Source organism: Loxodonta africana, chromosome 26 (genome assembly GCF_030014295.1).
Source record: "Loxodonta africana isolate mLoxAfr1 chromosome 26, mLoxAfr1.hap2, whole genome shotgun sequence".
NCBI classification, from domain to species: domain Eukaryota; kingdom Metazoa; phylum Chordata; class Mammalia; order Proboscidea; family Elephantidae; genus Loxodonta; species Loxodonta africana.
The window spans coordinates 41,872,505-41,893,044 of NC_087367.1; the positions used below are offsets into that span (position 1 = coordinate 41,872,505).

Here is a 20,540-nt window from a genome sequence, read left to right on the forward strand (position 1 = left end):
CTGTAGGCATAAAAATAAGTTAATTCAGAAACAATTCTATCTTCGAGTAGTGCTAATAGAACATAATAAGTAATCACTCTATATAGGAATCGTTCTTTTTCAGTGCACTGAATAAGACATCAAAATCTCCATGTTGTACATGTGTCATTAAATTAAAAGTCTCTTTTCAAGCTGTTAATTTGCTTATATGTTGGTCAGTGAAATAAAAGTTTCAGTGAACTAATCTAAATGTTACAGATTTGGGAACATTTTTTGTCAGTAAATACTGGTATATAATAGCTAATACCTTTCTGTTGTTTTTTTTTTTTTTTATCATTTTGCAGTTTTTTGTTTGTTTTAGAATGGGATTTTTGTTTTGTCTTTTGGTCATTATATGACCGGGATTGAAGAAGGGTCATTAGTAGATATTGGCAATTAGTTTGGAATTTATGCAAAAGCCCTTAAAAAAAAAAAAAAAAGCTGTGCCTTAGCTTCTACTAGAGAATGTCAGCCAGCGTTGGTGTTAATTTTAATGCTTTCCATTTCCTTGATATTCAGATCATTTTGCTTAGAGATCTAAGTGTATATTCTGAATTAAACTGCACTGAATATCACTTTGTATGCTCAGGACAAATTCTTACAAATTTGGACTGTTTGAATACTCCATATTCCTCATATCTTTAAGCTAGGCTCCTTTCTTATATAGAGTAATTTGAAACATATTTTTTAACCTTCATAACATAGTCAAATACTCTATTACTGACAACACGTAAAAAACTCGCTTGGATTTTGAAACACAAGAATATCTTGCAGTTTATTGTATTCAGACACTATCTCAGGAAAAGAGAAACATTTTCATTAAATGCATTTCTAAGTGGTCACCAATTTAAATTTGTTTTTAGGACTGTTCATCTTATGTTTTGGTCAAAGGGCAGAAGCAATCATTATTGAGATGGAGTTGGCCAAAGTGTAGATAGTTTCAGAATAACAAACTGGATGTATGTGTGTATATACAAGATAGATAGATACAACGTGTATACACGTGTGTATATATGTAACTAATTGGGAAAACCTGGTTGCCTAGTGGTTAAGTGCTATGGCTGCTAACCAAGAGGTTGGCAGTTCGAGTCCACCAGGCGCTCTTTGGAAACTCTATGGGGCAGTTCTACTCTGTCCTGTAGGGTCACTATGAGTCGGAATTGACTCGACGGCAGTGGGTCTTATATGTAACTAAAGTGAAATAGTGAAAAATATATGCTTATTTTTAATTACAGGAATATATTTGCAGATAAGTGGATTCGGTTTTCCAAAACACTGAACGATTTTATTTTCCAAAACTAAACATTTGTATTTGCAGATGCATAATTTGGTGGGTAACCCAGTATGAAAAAAGGGGGATATATTTTTATTTTACCAGTGCAAACTTATTTTTCTATCAATGTTTCCTACCCTTTCATCCCAATAATGAAAATAAATGAGTGGATAAATAAATGTTTGAGGTTTGTGTCATTCCTGTTTCTAGTAGAACTTGAAACAAAAGTTTAAAAATATTTAGCAGGATTTACAAATATAAGAAAAAAAACTCAGAAGTACATTTGTACTGTGACTGGTGAAGATAGGTCGATTGGAAGTTCACAAAGTACATTTTTAATGAACTTAATGAGTTTGGTAGGGATCCGTCAGTTTTGCAGTGGTTGTAGGTTGGTCCATTGACTGAGGTGAGGAATACAGGAAGAGGACCACCTTTGGAGGTAAAGATTATAAACTGGTGTAACATCTCAGGCACCTTTGATGCATCTGAGTAAAGGTATTAAGGAAGCAATCGTATACACTGGTCTGGTGGCCCCAAGGAAGTCTGTGTTTGAATAGTATCCCCACTAAGATGTGTATATTTAGGGGTGGGGAAAAGAGTTGTTGAAGAATCTCCTTAAATCCTTCCTGGACATAACTAGGATGGGGCTGTTTTTAAGTGGGGAACTTCAGCAGGGCAAGCTTTGAGGGCAGTGAGTCAGAGAAAATTATGTTACAGACAAACAAAATAAGTTTGTTTCTATAAATTAGTTTTTGTCTTTTTTAATTTAAATTAATAATTGCCTGAATTATAAAGCATAAAAATTGATTAATGTTTTTGCTTCATTCATTTGCTTTATACCTGAGTAATTTGATGGGTAAAGGCCTGATTCATAGGTGAGTGATTATAGTCTTCTTTTATTTTATAGCCATGAAGCTCATGACTGCTCTGGTGAATGTTGCCTTAAACCTCAGTATTCATCAGGACAATACACAGAGACAGTATGAAGCTGAGAGAAATAAAATGATTGGAAAGAGAGCCAATGAAAGGTTAGAATTACTACTTCAGAAACGCAAAGAGGTAAGTTAGTTTCATATAACTGTGGTTGTTATGTTCTGTAAACGTGTAGTAAATATATCATGTTGTTATTAGTTGCCACCTAATCAATGCTGATTTATGCAACCCATGAGTGCAGAGTAGAACTGCTCCACAGGGTTTTCAAGGCTGTGTCCTTTTGGAAGCAGATTGCCAGACCTGTCCTCAAGGTAATCCTGGGTGCGTTTGAACCACCAGTCTCACGACTAACAGTCAGGTGCTTAATTGTTTGTGCCACTCACGGACCGGTGAATATATCATACTGATTGTTTTTTATTTCCTCTGAAAATGTTTGTGTGTATTTAAAAATTTTTACAGATTTTCTTAAAAGTTAGATTATTTGATCTGAAAATGTTCATATGAAATGAGAAAGTTCAGCCAGTTGTTGAGTGCTGTCTGATGACAGAAGGAAACCACAGAACAGTCTTACTTTTGGAGGAAGATATCGGAGAGTTAGGTAACTCAGAGAGGTTGTCAGGCCATGGCTCAGAAATGGGGATCTGCAATGCTGCATTTCCAGGAGAAAGCCGAAGACTGCATATTAACTGATGGGTTATTCCTGTGAATGAGATTGATCCCTGTTTTACAATGAAATTTTCATATACATGTTGAAAGTGATTTTAAAGTGGGTTTTTAATGAGAAACATTTTTATTTATCCAATGAGAAATCAAATTTTAGATCTATAGCATTAGCCTGTCTTTTAATTTGGAAAAAAAGAATAATATATTGCTGCAAAGAAACTGTTGCCAGTGAATAACACAGCAAACTTATGATTAAATTACTAGTAGTGTTCTATGTGATATATTATAGAAGTATTAGAACTGTGCCTCAGTGGATACTATTAACCAAAATATATGCCTCCATTTAAAATTATTTTTTATGTAATAAATGCAGGAAAAGTTTATTTTTAAAACTTTCAGTAAGTTGTAGTAATTTGAATGATTTACTGTAAAAGTGTTTCCAAGGTTATTTCAGTAACACTTGAAACAAACAATACAGCAAAAGATTAAGTCTGTAGGAATTTTATTGTCACATTTATGCATGCAATGAAAGGAAATATTTCACTGAATATTGCTACATAGCAAATTACAGGACATATTAAGATAATAAAAACCACCTAGAATGTAATTTCACATCAGGGCTTTTGTTGCTGCAGAGCAGTGAAAAACTCAAACCGAAACTCTGAGCAGTAGTGTTGCCTGCAGTGTATATATCTGCTGTGGTATTTTATGTTGTTGCTGCATTACACCGCTATTGGTTAGGATCCTTGCTACGTTCTGTCCTGGAAACTTGGCCTACTTTCCGTAATACAGGCTAATCGGATGCAGAGTAATATTTGGATACTTTAGATGGAGTTGAAAGTTTCTCGTACAGTGGTAGATATGGTAATCAGGGTCGATCCATTACCAAGGAAGGCAAAACTAAACCAGGGACCTGATTTGCACAGAATAGTCATAGAAATTGTGGCCTTGTCCCAAAGCTGATGGTATTTTGAAGATAGGAGACTGGCACACTTGGTTGCACCACTCCTCCTTCTTAGTCACTGTGTGGCATGTGGGAATAAGAGGAGTGGAGGGATGTTGAGTTTGGGAGATTATAAAGCTCGTGTAGTAAAATTTAGCAAGAATGCAACTATACTGGTGATTTTAGACATTTGCTGCACAGTAAATGAGAAAAACCATTGATAAATAACCAGAATGAAAATAAGCAGGAATTAAACACAATATTTTAATTCATGTATTTTTTGCTTTTTCATTTCAGCTGCAAGAAAATCAGGATGAAATTGAAAATATGATGAACTCTATTTTTAAGGGTATATTTGTTCATAGATACCGGTAAGGAATTTTTAAAAATCATTGAGAAGGTCGACTTAAATATTTATTGCTTGTTTGTGGTTCTACCTATTTATAAAACTATAAAAAAATCTTACTAATTACCTTGTTTTGTATGTTTTCTGGAAAACAACTTTGGTTATAAAAGCTAAGTTAGTAAATGTCATATCATATGTATGGTGGAAATTGGGCCACCACCGCTGCCGCACTCTTCCAAATTCAGAACATGCACTGTTGGAAGTAGCCTGTCTGCTTGAATACGTACTGATGGAATATTAATTAGTAAATAACATTAACTTAATGTGGCCTTAATAGGATATCATCAGTTATCTTGACATTTGAAAAAATTAAATGCCCTACTGTTTTTCCCTGCAGTAGTCATCTTGTTCCATGGACAGATTAATCAATAGTCTTTTTTTAATACCTCTGTGAAGATAGGATAAAAAAGGTCAGAAAGGGTCACCCTTGCTGTCACGGATTGAATTATGTCCCCCCAAAAATGTGTGTATCAATTTAACTGGGCCATGACTCCCAGTATTGTGATTTTCCTATATGTTGTAAATCTTACCTCAATGATGTTAATAAGGGAGGATGGGCAGCAGTTGTGTTTGTGAGGCAGGACTCAACCTACAAGACTGGATTGCGTCTTGAGGCAATCTCTTGAGATATAAAAGAAGTGAGCAGAGATGCAGGGGGACCTCATACCACCAAGAAAGCAGTGCCAGGAGCAGAGTATGTCCTTTGGACCCCGGGGTTCCTGCGCAAAGAAGCTCCTGGTCCGAGGGGAAGGTTGATGAGAAGGTTGACAGAGAAAGCCTTCCGCTAGAGTTGACACCCTGAATTTGGACTTTTAGCCTACTTTACTGTGAAGAAATAAATTTATCTTTGTTAAAGCCATCCATTTATGGAATTTCTGTTATAGCAGCGCTAGATGACTAACACACCTGCAAAATAATGCAATTACTCTAATTTTCACTCCTGTTTACCTTCAGCTATACATGTGAAAGTGGAAGCTGTCTCACAGTATTTTTGACATGATCCTTTGTAAAAAAAAAAAAAAAAATTTTTTTTTTTTGTAGATGAGTTTAATTTGTCTTCCTGTGATATCTGAAAACTTTAAAAATATGTTTTACTATTAAAGAGCGTATTTCACAAAGAATTAATGAATCATATATACGTTTGTTAACTTCTCTTAATTAAAAGTGAAATGGTGTATGTAGGTAGATTAAAAAAATAAAAAGCTAAACCAAACCCGTTGCCTTCGAGTTGATTCCCACTCACAGCGACCCTATACAACAGAAAGAACTGCCCAGTAGGGCTTCCAGGGAACAGCTGGTGGATTTCAACTGCCGACCTTTTGATTTGCAGCCAAGCAATTAACCACTGTGCCACCAGGGCTCCCTGTAGGTAGATAGACATAGATAATAGGAGCACTGTTTTCAGTCACGTTTGAGACTGTAGTTGGCCAATTAACCTAGAGAGTTAGTTACAACAAGAAAGTTAAAAAAAAAAAAAAAGCATAGAACTGAGATATTTTAACAGAACTTAAACACCATTTATTTGGATGCTGTTTAAGTTCTCTCAGAAACAGTTTCTAGTTTTTGTGGTACTGGTCTTGCGTACTTTTTGTTAAATATGGACAACATTTTATATTCTGTGGTGCTGTTGTAAGTGGTACTGGTTTTTTTCTTTATTTCAGTTTTTGGTGATTATAGAAATGATGTGCAATATTGCTAAACTTACTAGTTCCAATAGCTTTTTTCATAGATTCTAGAGGATCTTCTACCAAGACAATAAAAATAAAAAAAAAAAACCCCGGTGCCGTCAAGTCGATTCCGACTCATAGCGACCCTAAAGGACAGAGTAGCACTGCCCCATAGAGTTTCCAAGGAGTGTCTGGTGGATTCGAACTGCTGACCCTTTGGTTTGCAGCCGTAGCACTTAACCACTACAATAAAGTCATCTGCAAATAAAGGTAGTTTTTCTGCTCCTTTTCCAATCTGGATGCTTTTTATTTCTTACCTTATTGCATTGGCTGATGAGACCAGATATCCTTGGTTGTTTCTGATCTTAGGCGCAGTCTTTCACCATTAAGTATGATGTTAGCTGTAAGTTTGTCATAGGAACCCTTCTTCAGGTTGAGGAAGTTTCTTTCCATTCCTAGTCTCCTGGGAGTGTTTATTAGGAATGGGTGTTGGATTTTGTCCCATGCTTTTTTGAATCTATTTAAGACATTATGTTTTTTTCTTTATTAAGTTTTAATAAAGTGGATTAAATTGGTTGTTTGCAAATGTTAACCCAACCTTGTATTCATGGAGTAAACTGTTAATAAGGTGAATTAAATTAGTTGATTGTCAAATATTAACCCAATCTTGAGTTTATGGGATAAAACCCACAAAATTGTGACATATTATCCTTTTTATATATTGTTGGATGTGATTTGCTGATTTTCCTTAAGACTTTTTAATTCATGAGAGAGATGTATCTCCAACTTTTTATTTTATTGAATGTCCTTGACAGCTTAAAGGGTATCAGGTAACGCTGGCCTTGTAGAATAAGTTGCAGTGTATTCTCTCCTCTTCTGATGTCCTGGAAGAATTTGGTACAGTTGGTATTATATCTTCTTTAGGTACGAATGCTGCTGTCGGGCCTAGAGTTGTCTTTGTAGAATGTTTTTGCATATAATTTAAATTTCTTTAATAGATGTAAGGTTGTTCAGGTTACCTGTTGCTCTTAAGTGACCTTTGGTCATCTAAGTTTATTTAAGACAACATCTATTATCTCAGTTTCTTGGCTTAAGAATTGGCACAGCTTGGCTGGATCTTCCATCAAGACCTTTTTTTTTAATGTCATTTACTCCTATTAATTTCTGTCTAAGCACTGCTTTAGCTGATCCCCCCAAATTTGAATATGTTATGTTTCCATTTTCATTCAGTTCTAAGTAATTTATGATTTGCCTTTTGATTTTTTTCTTTGACTCATGGGTTATTTAGAAGTGTGATATTTAGTTTGGAAATATTTGGAAATTTTCTAATTAGTGATTTCTAAACTCCATTGTGGTGAGAAATGTACTTTGTATGATTTGAATGCTTTTAAATTTATTGAGATTTGCTTTATGACCCACAGTATGGTCTATCTTGGTAAATGTTCTATATACTCTGGAAAAGAATGTTTATTCTGCTTTTGTTGGCTAGTATTTTGTTAGTTAGGTCATACTGATTGATGTGTTGGTCAAGTCTTTATTCTTAATTGATTTTCTGTCTATTCTAGCAGTTATTGACAGAACGGTGTTACAGGAGTACTTCTTGTATTTCTTTATACAAGTCCTTTATCAGATTTATGATTGGCAATTTTTTTCCCCCAGTCTAGCTTTCTTTTCATTTTCTTAATGATGGCTTTGAAGAAAAGTATTTCCAATTTAAATGAAGTCTAATTTATTAATTTTTTCCCCCATGGTCATGTTTTTGGTGTCTTATCAGTGAAAACATTACCTAACCCAAAGTTTCTTCCTGTATTTTATTCCAGTGTTTAATAGTTTTACTCTTAAATTTAAGCCTAGTAGCCATTTTTAAATTATATTTATGTAATATGATTTTGTGTATGGCTGTAAGTCCATTTTTGCATATGGCTATACAATTGTCCTGGTACCATCTGATGTAAGATTACCCTTCCCCCATTCAATTGCATTGTCACTTTTCTCAAAAATTACCATAAATGCGAGGGTTTATACCTGGATTTTCTAATCTATCCTTACACCCATACCATCTGTACTGATTACAGTAGCTCTAGAGTAAGTTTTTTTTAACTGGGCAATATAAATCCTCCTACTGTGTTGTTTTTCAAGGTTATTTTGTCTTTTCTATGTCCTTTTCATTTCTATGTAAATTTTAAGATCAGCTCGTCAATTTTTACTGAAAAACTTGTTGGGATTTCATGGCGATTGTAATGAATGCGTATATCTATTTGGAGGGAATTGCCATTTAACAATATTGAATTTCTAGTCCATGCACATAGAATATAGGAGAACAAAAAAATATTCATGTACCTTTTTATATTCATCTTTTTTTTTTAAAACCATTTCTGGCATTCTTTTTTTTCCCATAGATTTGAAATTACATGGTGTTATTTCTTTCCAACTTGAATGACTGCCTTTAATGTTTCTTATAAGACAGATCTGCTAGCAACAAATTTTCTGTCTTTGTTTATCTGGAAACATCACTATTTTGACTTCATTTTTTAAGGATAGTTTTGCCGGATATAGAACTCTTGACAGACTGTTTTTTTCCTTGCAACACTTTCAATATGTCATTCTACTGCCTGCTGGCCTTCATTGTTTCTTCTGAAAAGTCACTCATTGATTCTATTGTTACACAGTAGGTTATAAGTCATTTTTCTTTGTGCCTGTCATGGTTTTCTCTTTGGCCTTCAGCAGTTTGCCTATTATGTGTCTTAAGTGCGGACCTCTTTGTGTTTATCCTACTAAGGTATTGTTAAGCTTCTTGGATCCGAAGGTTAACGTTTTTCAGCATTAACCCACTGCCATCGAGTCGATTCCAACTGATAGCAACCCCGAAGGGTTTCCAAGGCTGTAAATCTTTACAGAAGCAAACTACCACGTCTTTCTGCCAAGGAACTGCTGGTGGTTTCAGACTGCCCACCTTTCAGTTCATAGTCGAGAGCTTTAACCACTGCACCACCAGGGATCCCTTTTCAGCCCTAATGAGAAGTTTTTAACCGTTATTTCTCCTTTTTTTTTTTTTTTTTTGCCCATCCCTCTTGCCTCTTTTTTTTTGAACTCCTGTTACACATACGCTAATATGCTTTAAGTTGTCCCCCAGGCCTTTGGGGATCTGTTTGTTTTTTATCTTCTTTTCTTTAGATAATTTCTGTTTACCTGTATTCAGTAGTTCTGTTTCTTCTGCCAACCCAAATAGGCTATTGAGGCCATATCGTGAATTTTTTATTTCTGTTACTGTACTTTTCAGTTGGCTATATTTTTTTAGTTTCTATTTCTTTGTCATATTTTACTATAGTTTGTCATTTCTGTATTTTCATTTAATTATTTATGGCTTCATTTAATTCTTTGATTATATTTCTTAATACCTGTTGCCATCAAGTCAATTCCAACTCATAGCAACCCTATTGAGTAGAACTGTCCCATAGAGTTTCCAAGGAGTGGCTGGTGGATTCAAAATGCCGACCTTTTGGTTCGCAGCCCACCTTGTAACCACTGTGCCACCCAGAAGCCACCAGGCTTCCTTATATTTAGCACAGCTGCTCTAAAGTCTCCTAATTCTAACATCTGGGCCTTTTCAGAGGCAGTTTCTACTGACTGTTTCACTAGTCGGAATCGACTCAATGGCACTGGGTTTGGGTTTCCACTAATGACTAGGGTTCACACTTGCTTTTTCTTTTCATAGCTCATAATTTTTTGTTAAAAATTGTACATTTTAGGTAATATATTGTAGGGGATTTGGAATCTGATTTTTTTCCCCTGAGATTTGTTGTTGCTGTTGGGTATTTTGTCATTTAATAATTTACTTGGACTGAGTCTTAGAATTCTGTCTCTCTCGCTCTTTGTGGCCACTCATATCTCTGCGAAAGTTTTTTGTTTTTAACTGTCATTTCCCCCCATGGATTCTAAGAGATTGCCGCTGTGGTTGAATACCTTCGTAGTCAACCAGTGATTGGTTAGACCTTTTACTAAAACAACTCAAGTCAGTAAGTCTGCTTTCTTTGCTGGTGGATCAGAGTGGATGAGGAATGCATTTAAAGTTCAGGCCGATTTCAGGTCTATTCTGGATTTTACTTTCACCAGGGCCCTCCTGGGAACTTTTCTTATGTTTGTGGACAGACTCCTTTTCAGCCAGAGATGTGTAGAGAACCTGGGTCTTCTCAGGTTACTTATGAATTTGCACTCTTTGCCAGCCATTTATATGTGGAAAGCTTATATGGTCACTTTATGACTCTCTCATTTCCTAGATTTTATCATGTTTCGTATAAACTTCTTTGATGGCTTGGCAAAAGGGAAATGTGTTATACATACTTACATATATAGAGAGAAATGAAGTAGATACGGCAAGCTGTTGATAGTTGGTAAATCTTTGTGAGGTATATCATTGTACTGTTCTTTCCATTTTTTGGTAAATTAAAAAATTTCAAAATAAAAACTATTTAAAAGAAATTTTTTTTTTTTTTTTTTGTGGCTAATCCACCCGGGTGCTTGGCTCAACCCAAATCAGACTACCACAGTAGTCCCAAACACGACTGCCATGTTAGGCTGATTCTGTAGAGTTCACTGTTTTTATCCATATCTTCATTGTGCTTGGGTATTTCATACTTGGCTCCCAATCAAGTCAGCCTCCTCCAGCATCAAAGCTCATGTTTCTCACAGGCATCCCCAACTCTAGTAACTATACCTGCTGTTCTCGGTTTTAAGGTGTTTGAAGGAATCAGTTTTATGTGAATGCCATATACTGCCACTGTTGTTACCAAGAGTTGAGGAGCTTTTCATGACTAGATGCTCGTTGATTTTTTTTTTTTTTTTGGCCTTTGACTGATTTCCAGAAATTATTTCTAGAAATCATAGTTCTTGACCTTTTTATTTTCTTATTTTTTTCCTTTTTCATTTTGTAATTGGTTTTCCGGGAGTAGATTTTCCAACCACTTCACTCTACCATTGCCTCACCTTCATTTCTGAAAGGTGTTTTTCTTGGTTAGTATGGAATTCTAGGTTGACATTTTTCCTTTTTCAATACTATAAGGGTATTGCTACACTATCTCTGACTTGCTTGTTTCCAACTAAAAAGAAGTCTGTTTTTTTTTTTTTAATCTTTCATCCTTTGCAGTTAATGTGTCTTTTTGCTCTGGGTGCATTTAAGATTTTTCTGTTTATCATAAGTTTTAGGCAGTTCTGTTATAATATTCTTTTGTGTAGTTTCTTCATGTTTCTGTTATCTCTTCCTTGCCTCTAATATGTTTATGCTTTTCTCTGGCCTCTTCAGCATATGTACTTTATTATAACAACATTTTCAATGTTTTTTTTTTTTTTTAACTAATTTAATAATCTTTGTCATTTCTGGTTCTGTTTGAATTGATTGATTTTTCTCATTTTGGATTACTTCCTTGCTTCTTTGCATGCCTGATAATTTTTAGTAGATACCAGACATTGTGGGTTTTTTTTTTTTTTTTAGTTGCGTGCTGGTCAGTTTTTTCATGGATAATTTTATGTTGTTAAAAATATCCTTCCCCTTTTTCCTGGGATGCGGTCATATTTGGCTTTTTGAGATTTGTTTTTGAAGTTTGTTAAGCCAGACTAGAGCAGTATTTAGTCTAAGGCTAATTTCCCCCACTACTGTGAGACAATACAGTTCTTTGTGCTCAATGCCCTGTGAATTACAAGATTTTTCCGCTCTGACTCCTTAGTACACACACTGTTCTGAGCCCTGTGTTTACTCCAGAGATTGTCTTCTCTCCTCTTTCCATTCTTTCCCCAGTCTTGGGTGGTTTATTCATACATGTTGTGCTGATTGGTACTCAGCTGAAGAGATGAAGCTACCCTTCTGCAGATCTCCAGAACTCTCTCTCTCTCTGTGTAAGTCTCCCCTCTTTAGTCCTCTGCCTTGGAAACTCTAGCTACCTTAGCCTCATGAAAACCCCAACTTTTTATCCTCAACTCAGGGACGTACCCAGGCTCTGCCCAGATTACTCTCCTGTGTTCCTGCCTAAAAACTCATTCTGAGCAGTAATCTGGGGCAATCTTAAAGTACTTCTCATTTGTTACATCTTAGGGATTGCTGTCTGTCTTAGTTTCCTAGTTTTGCTGTAACACAAATACCATAAGTGGGTGGCTTTAAATAGCACAAATTAATTTTCTCACACTTATGGAAGCTAAAGTCAGGGTCTTAGCTGTGTCAGTTCCTTCTGTTGGTAACCCCAGGCGTTACCAACAACAAACTTAATGGGTAGTGACAACAACAGAGGGGAGAGAGCAACAATTTTGAGATGAAGTGAAAGTTTATTGTTTTTCAATTGAGTCTTTAACTTTTCATACTATAAGGAAACATTTAAGAATCATATTTTCAGAGCTGTTCTTACACAATACTGAAGTATTATTTATTCTGAACAAACTCATTCTGTTTTAATCTTCTTATATCCTGAGAGTTGTTCTTAGACCTATCAAATTGATATCAAAATGTGAATATTAATTAGTATTTTTCTTTAAAAGTTAATATATCCATAACATTTGATTTTTAATTGTTTTTAATGTTTAATGATTTTTTAAATGTTATGTCTAAAATTCTGTGAAGTAAAATATTAAGGAATAATGCAGGTAGTCATGTAACTTGCTCTGTATGAGACTGTTTGTGATACAGTACCTTTCTAATTATTTTCCCACATGAATAATGCAACAATAATGAGATGAAAAATATTTCCAGTTTTATAAACTTACTAATTTCTGATGCATTTTAAAAAACCTCTGGTCAGCCTGAAATAATCGTATAAAAGAATTAGCCAGCAGGAGAGTAAGGGTCTTTAAAATTAGGCAAATGATGTATCAGTTATGTTTTGCCATGTAACAAATTACTGCAAAACTTGGCAGCATAAGACAAAGATTTATTATCTAGTTTCTTTGAGCAGTTTAGCTAAGTGGTTCTGATTCAGGGTCTCTCTAAGACTGCAGTCAAGACATCAGTAGGGATTGTAGCCATATGAGGTTTTTGACTAGGGCTGGAGGATCTGGTTTCCAAGATGGCTTGCGCTAATGGCTGGTGAGGGAAGGCCTCCATTACTTGATTTGTAAGAGCTCTCCATAATGCAGCTGAAATATGTTCAAGACATGGCAGGTGGTTTGCCCTGAGAGAGTGATCTGAGAGAGAAAAAATAAAACAGAAATCACATGTCTTTTATGACCTAGACTTGGGAGTCACAATTAGTCATTTCTACTACACAGTTGTAGCTTTCCGTCATCTTTTTCCAAAGATGTAGTCAGTTTGATTCCAGTGTATCCAGTTTGATTCTGGTGAGGTCTATGTGTATTGTCGCCATTTATGTTGGTGAAAAGGTATTTGCAACGAAGAAGTCATTGATCTTGCAAAATTCTATCATTCGATCTCCGGCATTGTTTCTGTCACCAAGGCCAAATTTTCCAACTACCGATCCTTCTTGGTTTCCAACTTTTGCGTTACAATCACCAGTAATTATCAATGCATCTTGACTGCATGTTCGATCAATTTCAGACTGCAGCAGCTGATAAAAATCTTCAGTTTCTTCATCTTTGGTCAGTGGTTGGTATGTAAATTTGTAAGCATATGGATATTATCCTATCACTAACAGCATTGTACTTCAGGGTGGATCTTGAAATGTTCTTTTTGACGATGAATGCAACACCATTTCTCTTCAAGTTGTCATTCCCAGCATAGTAGACTATATGATTGTCTGATTCAAAATGGCCAATACCAGTCTATTTCAGCTCTCAGGATTCAAATTGACTACATCTGTGGAAAGAGACGCTGGAAAAGCTCAATATCATCAGTCAAAACAAGGCCAGGGAGCGACTGTGGAACAGACCATCAATTGCTCATATTCAAGTTCAAGCTGAAACTGAAGAAAATCAGAGCAAGTCCATGAGAGCCAAAATAGGACCTTGACTATATCCCACCTGTATTTAGAGACCATCTCAGGAATAGATTTGATGCGTTGAACACTAGTGACCAAAGACCAGACGAGTTGTACAAGGACATCATACCTCAAGAAAGGAAGAGGTCACTGAAAACACAGGAAAGAAAAGACCAAGATGGATGTCAGAGGAAACTCTGAAATTTATGAACGTCGAGCAGATAAATCAAAAGGAAGAAATGATGAAGTAAAAGAACTGAAGATTTTGAAGGGTGTCTCGAGAAGACAAAGTAAAATATTATACTGTCACGTGCAGCAAGTTGGAGATAGATAACCAAAAGGGAAGAACATGCTCGGCGTTTCTCAAGCTGAAAAGAACTGAAGAAAAAATTCAGACCTCGAGTTGCAATAGTGAAGGATTGTATGCGGAATATATTAAATGACACAGGAAGCATCAAAAGAAGATGGAAGGAAAAACAAAGATGTCACGTTGAAATCTAAGGTGCACCTGACCCAAGCCATGGTATTTTCAATCGCATCATATGCAAGTGAAAGCTGGACAGTGAATAAGGAAGACCGAAGAATTGACGCCTTTGAATTGTGGTGTTGGCGAAGAATACTGAATATACCTCGGACTGCCAAAAGAACAAACAAATCTGTCTCGGAGGAAGTGCAACCAGAATGCTCTTTAGAAGCAAGGATGGCGAGACTGCATCTTACGTACTTTGGACATGTTATCAGGAGGGATCGGTCCCTGGAGAAGGACATCATGCTTGGCAAAGTACAGGGTCAGCGGGAAAAAGGAAGACCCTCAGCGAGGTGGATTGACACGGTGGCTGCAACAATGAGCTCAAGCATAATGATTGTAAGGATGGCACAGGACTGGGCAGTGTTTTGTTCTGTTGTGCATAGCATTGCCATGAGTCGGAACCAACTCAACGGCACCTAACAACAACAGCACCACATTGTATTCATTAGATGCAAGTTATTAAGTACAATCATACTCTAGAGAAGGGGGATTAATCTCCACCGAAAGGAATATTGGCAAATAATTTGTGGACATATTGTAAAACAACCACAAAGGAGTTTTCATTTTCCTGTCTAGTCTGTTATTACACAATATAATCACAATAGAGAATGATTAACATATAGCAGGGTGGTATCAGGAAGCAAAGTGGATTGGACTTTTAGAACCCAGATAGAAGACAGATCAACTAAGACCTTTTTTATTGTGACAGAATAGGCTCTTTGGTTACAATTGGTCAGACTGTAAATCTAGAAAAGAATATTTAACTTTTTTCTGTTGAGGTGGGAAGGGTAGCCCAGCATCTGAAGTGGACAAGGACTGGGATTCCAACAAAGCAAGCTGTGTCATAATATTGGCAATGTGTGTAGAGAGGAACTGAGTTCCAAGAACATAAGCTGTTTAGGAGTCTAGTAGATTAGACAAAAAGGCATTAAATGAAACTAGGCCCAGAAGTAAAGATGATTAGAAAAAAGATTTTGAGCAAGAATTCCTTGGTGAAATAAAGCTGAGCTTTTATATTCTGTTGCTTCTGAGAATTAATCACCCATAATCTCAATATCAATGGTAGCTCTAAGAATTAATCTATTAAGAGTGATGGGAGAATGATTGTGTTACCATACTCAGTAATCACTATAGTTTTAATCAGAACACCATACCTATTGATTTTGTCTTCAACTTGCTTCCCTGAGATTTTGCAACAGAAATCTTAGCCTGGCCTTTACTTAGAATCGATTTTCACAAGGGTAATAAAGCAGAAGATAAGTGTAATGGCTCTTTGATGAAGATGACTAATTAATTATTAGGACTGAAATAGGTAAAATGCTAGAATTTGGGTGCTTTCTGGATTTTTTTGTGTTTTGTTTTTGGAGGGAAATTGTTTTGGTTCTGCTGCTGTTATTTGTTCTTTTATTTGGACAGCCCAGTAGAAAACAAAGTATATCAACCTCCTGTTGTTTACACAGAGGTGGTAATTTATATTAAGTGGTAGGATAATACCAAGTTTCAGGCAACGAGGTGAAGCCGTGATTTCTCTAAATTTTTCAAATTCTAATAAAGTTGAAGACGTACATTCCTCTCACCCAGTCATTTCACTGGTAGGTATAAAACAGTGTCTTAGACTTTATTGACCACGTCCTACATCAGTACCCAGTACATTCCAAGAAAGAATGCTTACTTAACGTTAGAGCGTGTGAAGTGCTTTGATATTTCCTGTCCTATATATTTTTAAGTATTTGTTGCCACTCACCAAATTTAATTCGTAAGGCACTAATGAGTATGGATACACTGTTGAAAAACGCTGTTGTTGTCAAGTTGGCCCTGACTCTTGCGCTCATGCAACCCATGCCCAACAGAAAGAAATGCTGTCTGGCCTTGCTTGCAGATGGGTTCATTGTGATTAGTTGGGTTTTCATTGGCTAATTTTTGGAAGTAGATTGCCAGGCCTTTCTTCCTAGTAATCTTAGTCCAAAAACTCCACTGAAACCTGAAGAGCATTATAGCAACATGCAAGCCTCCACTGACAGACGAGTGGTAGCTATGCGTGAGGTGGATTGGCTGGGAATCTAACCTAGGTCTCCCTCAGGGAAGGCGAGAATTCTACCGCTAAACATGACCCTACAGACACTATCACACGTGTGTAGAAGGAGGCATGTACATGATTATTCATGGCATCACAGTTAATAAAAGCAAAAACTTAGAAACAACCTAAATGTCTGTCAGAGAGAAAGTGTATAAATAATTTGTAATATATGCATAAAGAAGAACACTGAGCAGCAGATAAGGCGTTAGAACTACATAAATCAGTATGCTTAAATTGCAACATGTAGAAGGATACTTACAAGATAATATTTATGTAAAGTTTCAAGATACGTATAACAGTACATGTAGTAAAAGCATAAAGATATACAGTGGAAATGATACTCCCTGAATCCAGGATAATCATTTACTTTTGAAGAGATGCATCAGTAGGAGATATATAGGAAGTTGCAACTATATTGTTTTATTTCTTAAGTGAGCAGTGGATGCACAGGTATTCATTAAATTGTCCCCAATAACATTTTCATTTCTGAAAAATTTCATATTAAGGAAAAAAGAAATGTTCTTGTGCCGTTCATATTCAGAATTACAAAGGTCTAGAAACATCCTCTCACAGTTTTAGTGTAGTTTTATATTCTTGTCTGTAAATGTTTGTTGAAAATTAAACGAAAGATTGTAATAACGAACTTGTATTAAAGGATTACTATGTTCCAGGCAATTCCAACTTTTTATTTGTATTAAGTGATTTAATTCCCATAGTAAATGTGAGATAGGTACTCTCATTTTCCCTCTTTTACAGATAAGGTAACCTATGAAAGAGGATAGGAACTTATCCAGGGTCACACAGCTAGTAAATGGTAGAGCAGGCTTTGAACTCAGGATGTCATCCTCCAGAATGCGTACGATTAGCTGCTATGCTGTAGAACCACTACCTGATCAAAAAGTTAATAATTTCTTCAGGGTGTTGGTTTTTGTACAGTATTGCACCTTTCCAAAAAATATTAGCTCTTACATGATTTTGTCTCATCTATAACTAATTTGTTTCTTGGTCATAAAAAATTATTTTAATTCACTAGATGTGTGCGACCTTAGAAAGATGCATATTGTGGAGAAACAATTTTCGAGCTCTACATTATTTTGTACTTGGATGTTGGTACCCTGATGTTGCAGAAGATTTAACATTTGTTGACTCCCTAGTAGTTGTAGGGCTTTCTGAAAACTCCAAATGTTATTTCTTAGTCCAGCTAATATAGAGCAGTTAGGCCAAAATAAGATGATTTCTGTAAGCATTTTTTCATTTTGGTGTTGGTAGGTTATATTTTTCAGAAGCCATATGAAAAGCAAAAGATATTCAGGTCGAAGGCCCTTGAGTGCAAATGTAAATACAGTATTTGAAAAAAATGTAATATTTATTGCTTACTGAAAATGAATTTGATATACGTTCCAACTGTGGATATTAGTCATGTGCGTCTTTTTTTTTCCCCCCCTCTAGTGATGCTATTGCTGAGATTAGAGCCATTTGTATTGAAGAAATTGGTGTATGGATGAAAATGTATAGTGATGCTTTCCTAAATGACAGTTACCTTAAGTATGTTGGCTGGACTCTTCATGACAGGGTAAGTTACTCTGCTCCCAGCTTGCGTGGCAGATATGCTCTCTCAATACTGGAAATCTGCAGTCTTAAGGGAGTTTCTGGGTTGTGCAAATGGTTAACATGCTCAGCTGCTAACCAAAAGGTTGGAGGTTTGAACACCCACAAAGGCTCTCAGAAGAAAGGCCTGGCAACCAACGTCTGAAAAATCAGTCATTGAGAATTATATGGGACACAGCTCTGCTCTGACATGCATTGTGGTCACCATGAGTTGGAATCAACTTAAAGTTAACTGGTTAGAGTTTTAAGAGAATGTAGTATCCCATGAAGCTAATTTTAATCTCTTTCTAGTTTGGAAGCAAAGAGATTCCTTATTTCTCTTAATACATAAAAACCAAATAAGCTTGGGGACGGAGCCAACATGGTACCATAGAGGGAAGTACCACCCCATCCCTTCAGAGCAAAGACTCGAAAAACTAAGTAAAACAGAGACAAACATCAGTCTTGGAACCCCAAGCGTCAAATGAAGAGATAAAGAACTCAGCCAAGGACTGAATGGAGTCAGAAACTAACAGAAAGCAGGGAGTAAAGAGAGATATGAAGTGGAGGTCTCCTATCAGTTAACAGGGCTCGGATTCGACATCTTGGACTCCTCAGCCACTGAGATGAGTGGACAGGGGGCACGGAGAGGCAGCTTCACAGAGCTCCAATCAGGAAACAGAGCACCCAGTAACCAGGGATACACGCTTTCCCACCCCCTACACTTCATCCCTCTTCACAGCCTCCACTGCGTCCCTGTGGGCCATAGTCACCCAGCTGAGGAGGCTCCAGCAGCATGCTGCTTGGATTCATCTGGCTCACAGTGGCCGGCTCCTTCCGTGCCGTTTTTTTGATGCCATTGTTGCTTTATTTGGCTTCTTTTGGTTTTTTCTCTCTCACCTTTTTTCACTTTCTTTCTCTTGAAAACTTGCCTTGTGTACCATCTCCACTTCTTGACAAGTTGTGAAACACCGCTTAGCAGGGGAACCATTTCCCCAGTCCTGGCACCATGCTAGTGGGATCCCAGGGAGCATTTTTTCTTTTTGTTTTTCTTCATTTCTCAGTTTCTCGTCTCTCTACTCTCCTTCTTTTCCTGTCTACTGAACACCTGGTGCGTTGTGCCATCTCCAAACCTTCTAGATGGGCTGTGCCACTCAGCTTGGGAGCCACTTCCCTGGTCCACTCAGCCATGTTGGTGGGATCCCTGGGGACATTTATTTATATATATATACACATAGATATGTATATGTGTATATGTATTCCTTTCTGTTTTTCTTCATTTCTCCATTTCTCATCTCTCTCTACTTTTGTACCTTTCCTGCCATCTCCACCCCATCTAGATGGGCTGTGCAGTTCCTAGCAGCTTGGGAGCCACTTCACCAGTCTGAGCTGCCACACCATTGGGCTCCCTTGGGAATTTTTTTTCTTTTCTCAATTTCTTATCTGTCTACCATCTGTTTCTTCTTTTACCTGAACACATGGTGACATTTGCCATCTCTGCTCCTTCTAGACAGGCTGCTATTTCCCTGGTCTGTGGCACTATGCTGGTGGAATCCTGGGGTTATTTTTTTCTCGTTTTGTTCATTTCTCAGTTTCTCTTCACTCTCTGCTTACCTTTTTTCCCTGTCTCCTGAATACCTGGCACTGTGTGCCATCTCTACCCCTTCTAGACAGGCTGTGCAGTGCCTCGCGCCTTGGAAGCCACTTCCCAGTCTGCACTGCAAAGCCAGTGGGCCTCCTTGGAGATTTTTTCTTTTCTTGCTTTTTTTTTTCTTTCTCTACCATCTTTCCCTTCTTTTCTCCTGAACACCTGGCGCCATGTGCCATCTCTGATACTTCTAGAAGGGCTGTGCACCCCGCAGGTAGGGAGCCACTTCCCTGGTTAGCACCACCACAACAGTAGGCTTCCTCAGGACATCTTTTTTTTTCTTTTTTTTTACCTTTCTCTCTTCTCAATTTCTTGTCTACCTCTACCTTCTTTCATTCCTTATCCTTCTCCTGAACACCTGACAATATGTGTGATCTTCTTTCCATCTTGACAGGCTGTGCAGTGCTACTCGACTGGTGACCTGCTTCCAGAGGGCTCCCTTGGGGCATTGTTTTGTCGCTTTCTTTTCTTTACTTTCTTTGCTCTTTTCTCAATTTCTTGTCTCTCCCTATCTTCATGACTTACCTTTCTCCTGAAAACCTGGACTGTCTGCCATCTCTGCTCCTTCTGGACTGGCTTTGCAGTGCAGCTCAGCTGGGGACCTGCTACCGGTGGGCTCCCTTAGGGCGTTTTCCTTTTCTGCCTTTCTTCTTTTTTTTCTTTTTCTTTCTTTCTTTTTTTTTTTTTTTTTGTCTCTCTCTACCACCCTCCTTTTCTTTCTCCTGAATACCTTTCACCTTTTTTTTTCTCAGTTTCTTGTCACTCTCTGCATCCCTTCCATCCCTTTCTTGCAACCACATAGTTGCATGTGCCTTTCTCTCCCCTTTCTTTTTTTTAATCTAGTTTCTTATCTTTCTCTTTTTTCCTTTGATTTCTCTTGGTC

General features: G+C 37.0%; 1 protein-coding gene across 5 annotated transcripts in view; it reads left to right on the top strand.

Moving 5' to 3' along the window:
• The window catches only part of STAG1 (STAG1 cohesin complex component), a 519,923-nt gene that overhangs the window by 325,248 nt on the left and 174,135 nt on the right, over positions 1–20,540 (top strand). For all 5 annotated transcript variants that reach the window (XM_023538819.2, XM_064277281.1, XM_023538818.2 and 2 more), the window contains 3 exons: positions 2,199–2,350; positions 4,128–4,201; positions 17,872–17,995. In XM_023538819.2, the coding sequence (XP_023394587.1) occupies positions 2,199–2,350; positions 4,128–4,201; positions 17,872–17,995 (350 nt within the window). The remainder of the gene's footprint in view (positions 1–2,198; positions 2,351–4,127; positions 4,202–17,871; positions 17,996–20,540) is intronic.